Here is a 2,376-nt window from a genome sequence, read left to right as displayed (position 1 = left end):
TTGGTCTTGCAAACTTTATATGCCCCAGTACAGGGGAATGCCAGGGCCAAGAAGTGGGAGTGGGTGGGTAGGGGAGCAGGGGCGGGGGGAGGATACAGGGAACTTGCGGGATAGCATTTGAAATGTAAATTAAGAAAATATCTAATAAAAATAAATAAATAAATAAATAAATAAATAAATAAATAAATAAATAAATTTTTTTTAAAAAGTTAACGTTACAAATGACTGGGACAAACACTTGATGTTGACCCCTGACCTCCACAGACACAAGTGCACATGTGAAACTATATACATATGTGTATACATGGGTACCACACACAAAGACATATTTTGCATAGGACATTCCTTTGAAAGAGACTTAATATGGCCAGTCTTCACTAGAATATTTTGAAGATGGTATTTTAGGTCTCGGAGGTTCCCCCTCTTTCACATATTAGGAAACTGAGGGCAGAAGTCAGGTGATAATTGGGAATTAAGTGACTACTCAAACTAGCCACATTGAATTCCATACCCTAAGTCCAAGTAATTCAACTTACAGAGACAGAACTGCATCAAGAACCAGGGGGACCTTCAGGATCATTTCATCACCATTGGAAGACTGGTCATGCTTCAGGTCTAAAATTTTGAGATCCTTGATTTCCAACCTGCCCAAAACCCACAAGTGCCCCCTTGTCATTCCACCTTGAAGCATTTGTGTCTGTCCAACCTCACCCTCTTGTCCTCACTACACCCTGTTCAGAATGTGAGCCTCTACACTCTCAGGTGTAATGGACTCAGGAGACAATAGGCAGGGGAGATAGAAAATGACCCCAGGACTGTATGACTCAAAACTCCATGAAGCCAGTGCTTGTGACTTAAGGGTATGAATTCCAGCTCTCTGTCCCTTGAAGAAACTTAGACTTTTATTCCTGTCTATATTTGAAGAAGAAATGTGTTATTCTTAGAGACAGGCTTTAGGTACCAAGATGCAGGTGCAGATGAGGACAAATGGAACTTTCACCTTGAGACTGAAATCAGACTGTGGGAACTCAGAGCTGTGAACTGTCCACACTGGCCCTGTAGCCCTCCCTCAGACTTTCTCAAGCTCTAATGAGCCTTGCCTCAGAAGTCCTCATCTCTGTGGAAAATGAGAGGCTTATTCATTTGTCTTTGACATTGAATTGGCCTTCCCAGAGGGATAGACTCTTTTCTGAGAGTAAGGAAGCACCAACTCACCCTACCCCCTTCTGAGATAACAAGTCCGTTAATCTGTCAAAAGCCACACTGCTCAAAGCTTCTAGAAGTCTGGCCTTAACTTCTGACCAATCTGACTCTACATATAGGTCTAGATTTTGAAGGATACCTGTAAAAAAACAGCCATCAGTCAGTGCCCATCAATCAATGCCCTGCACCTCTGGGAATGATCTCTCCTCCTCCTGGTTTCAGAGAAGTCAGTTTCCCTACACTGGGTCATTCAGTCTCTACAACAACTCAGTCAGGACAGGATTGCCACTGTCTCCATTGCACAGAAGAGGAACCTGAGACTTCTAAGGTGAGAAAATGTGTCTACACAACTGGGTCCATTCAGTGTTTCCAGGATGACTTCTTAGTAATTTATATTAAGCATTTATTAACAAAACAATTGATCAATTGGCCAAGCAGTTGAAGTTGACTGTGTATACATTTCAGTGTTGAGTTGAGGGTCTGTTGGTCTTAATGAGATGCTCATGTGTGTTTGAGAAACTGAGCCAATCAATTGAGAGAATATACTAAGAAATGGAAAAATCTATTACAAAGAAAGAACATAGAGGGAAAATATCACTTCAGCTAGTAAAAGTAGCAAATAGGAATCCCAAAATGACTGATTGGATCCAATCCCAGAAAACAATAATTTACATTGAAGTAGGAGACTAGACTTGTCCTAATAGAAGATCATGGAGAACAACCTGAGAATGGCTGGCTTGTGCCAAACAGCACGAATGAAATAGTAGAGTGTTTGTGTAGAAAATACCTCAACTGTAAAACAAAGCAATTATAAATAAGGCCCAAACAAAATGAAACAGTACAATAATCTATTATTTTCCAAAGGAGTCAACCTTAAAATGCTGCTTTAAAATATTGATTGTAACTCAGTTCTGCCTGGTACTTTTTTCACATTTTGTAATTTGTTTCATTTCTTTGGATGTAAAGCATTTTAGATTAGAATTATGATATCCTAGATATTTTGGTCCAGTTGTATAGTGGCTGCTAAAATTATAAATCTGCAAAGGCTAGCCTTTGTTTCCTTTAGACAGCTTTCCTGCTCCATATTGAGTATCCTTAAGTACTGTCAAAGCATTTTAGTTATTCCTTTAAGGCAATATATATATATATATATATATATATATATATATATAT

General features: G+C 39.1%; 1 protein-coding gene across 1 annotated transcript in view; it reads right to left on the bottom strand.

Moving 5' to 3' along the window:
- LOC110318043 (BPI fold-containing family A member 2-like) overlaps positions 1-2,376 on the bottom strand; it is a 5,954-nt gene that overhangs the window by 2,168 nt on the left and 1,410 nt on the right. Inside the window, exons 2-3 of the mRNA XM_021192801.1 lie at positions 1,216-1,342; positions 537-644 (exon numbers count right to left, since the gene is read on the bottom strand). Of these exons, the coding sequence (XP_021048460.1) occupies positions 537-644; positions 1,216-1,342 (235 nt within the window). The remainder of the gene's footprint in view (positions 1-536; positions 645-1,215; positions 1,343-2,376) is intronic.

This window comes from Mus pahari, chromosome 3, assembly GCF_900095145.1.
Source record: "Mus pahari chromosome 3, PAHARI_EIJ_v1.1, whole genome shotgun sequence".
Taxonomy (NCBI): domain Eukaryota; kingdom Metazoa; phylum Chordata; class Mammalia; order Rodentia; family Muridae; genus Mus; species Mus pahari.
Note: the sequence above shows the minus strand (reverse complement) of the source record. Positions and strands in the feature narration are given on the sequence as shown.